Source organism: Rhincodon typus, chromosome 8 (assembly GCF_021869965.1).
Source record: "Rhincodon typus isolate 14 chromosome 8, sRhiTyp1.1, whole genome shotgun sequence".
NCBI lineage: Eukaryota > Metazoa > Chordata > Chondrichthyes > Orectolobiformes > Rhincodontidae > Rhincodon > Rhincodon typus.
The window spans coordinates 3,523,394-3,524,335 of NC_063339.1; the positions used below are offsets into that span (position 1 = coordinate 3,523,394).

The 942-nt window shown below is 45.0% G+C and overlaps 1 protein-coding gene across 1 annotated transcript in view; it reads left to right on the top strand.

Moving 5' to 3' along the window:
* The first annotated feature begins 225 nt into the window (after nt 1–225).
* LOC109917089 (protein jagged-2-like) overlaps nt 226–942 on the top strand; it is a 116,628-nt gene continuing 115,911 nt past the window's right edge. The window contains exon 1 of the mRNA XM_048600015.1: nt 226–304. Within this exon, the coding sequence (XP_048455972.1) occupies nt 226–304 (79 nt within the window). The remainder of the gene's footprint in view (nt 305–942) is intronic.

A 942-nucleotide genomic window follows, 5' to 3' on the forward strand; every position in this document is an offset into this window, starting at 1 on the left:
CCTCACCAATGTCCTGTACAGCTGCAACATGACCTCCCAGCTCCTATACTCAATGCACCGACCAATAAAGGCAAGCATACCAAACACCACCACCTTTGCCCCCCTGTCTAACCGCGACACCACCTTCAAGGAACTGTGTACCTGCACTGCAGGGTCTCTTTGTTGTTGGGACTCATCCTTGTTAACACAATTGTTACCATAGTTTAAGCCTGTAACTAATTGCTAATGGAACATTATTTTCTTCCTTTCCAGAGGTCATACACGTTAATAGTGGAAGCATGGGACCAAGATAATGCAACAGCTGGTAAGTACCCTAACTACCTTGTCCTGAGGTATTTTTCAAACGTGCTCAGGCATAAATCCATAGAACATCAGTATTGGATTCATAGTTTTTTGCGAAGGTGTGTTGTGTTGCTATGTGTTCACCAGGGGTATGTTGGAATTTGGGTGGGCAGAGATATTCTGAGGAGCCCAGACATGCTTTCAATGGGGAAATTTAAATAGCTGGAATTTTCTACAGTGACTCATTAGGTACGGATTCCATACCTGCACATGTGAATTAGGTTTCCAGTATTATTAAAAGAAAACAAATTAAGTAGTTCTCCCACCCCCACACTTTTTTTTCCCCGAACTTGAAACATCTGCCAGTTGCAGGGATTCCATTCATATCTGTCACCTCACTCAAGTCTTTGTTCACTCTCACCTGGGAGTGTTTGATGGGGACAAGTAGAAGGAGCTTTACTCTGTATCTAATCCTGTGCTGTCCCTGCCCTGGGAGTGTTTAATGGGGACAGTGTAGAGAGAGCTTTACACTGTATCTAACCCTGTGCTGCCCCTGTCCTGGGAGTGTTTAATGGGGACAGTGTAGAGAGAGCTTTACTCTGTATCTAATCCCGTGCTGTGCCTGTCCTGGGAGTGTTTGATGGGGACAGTGTAGTGGCA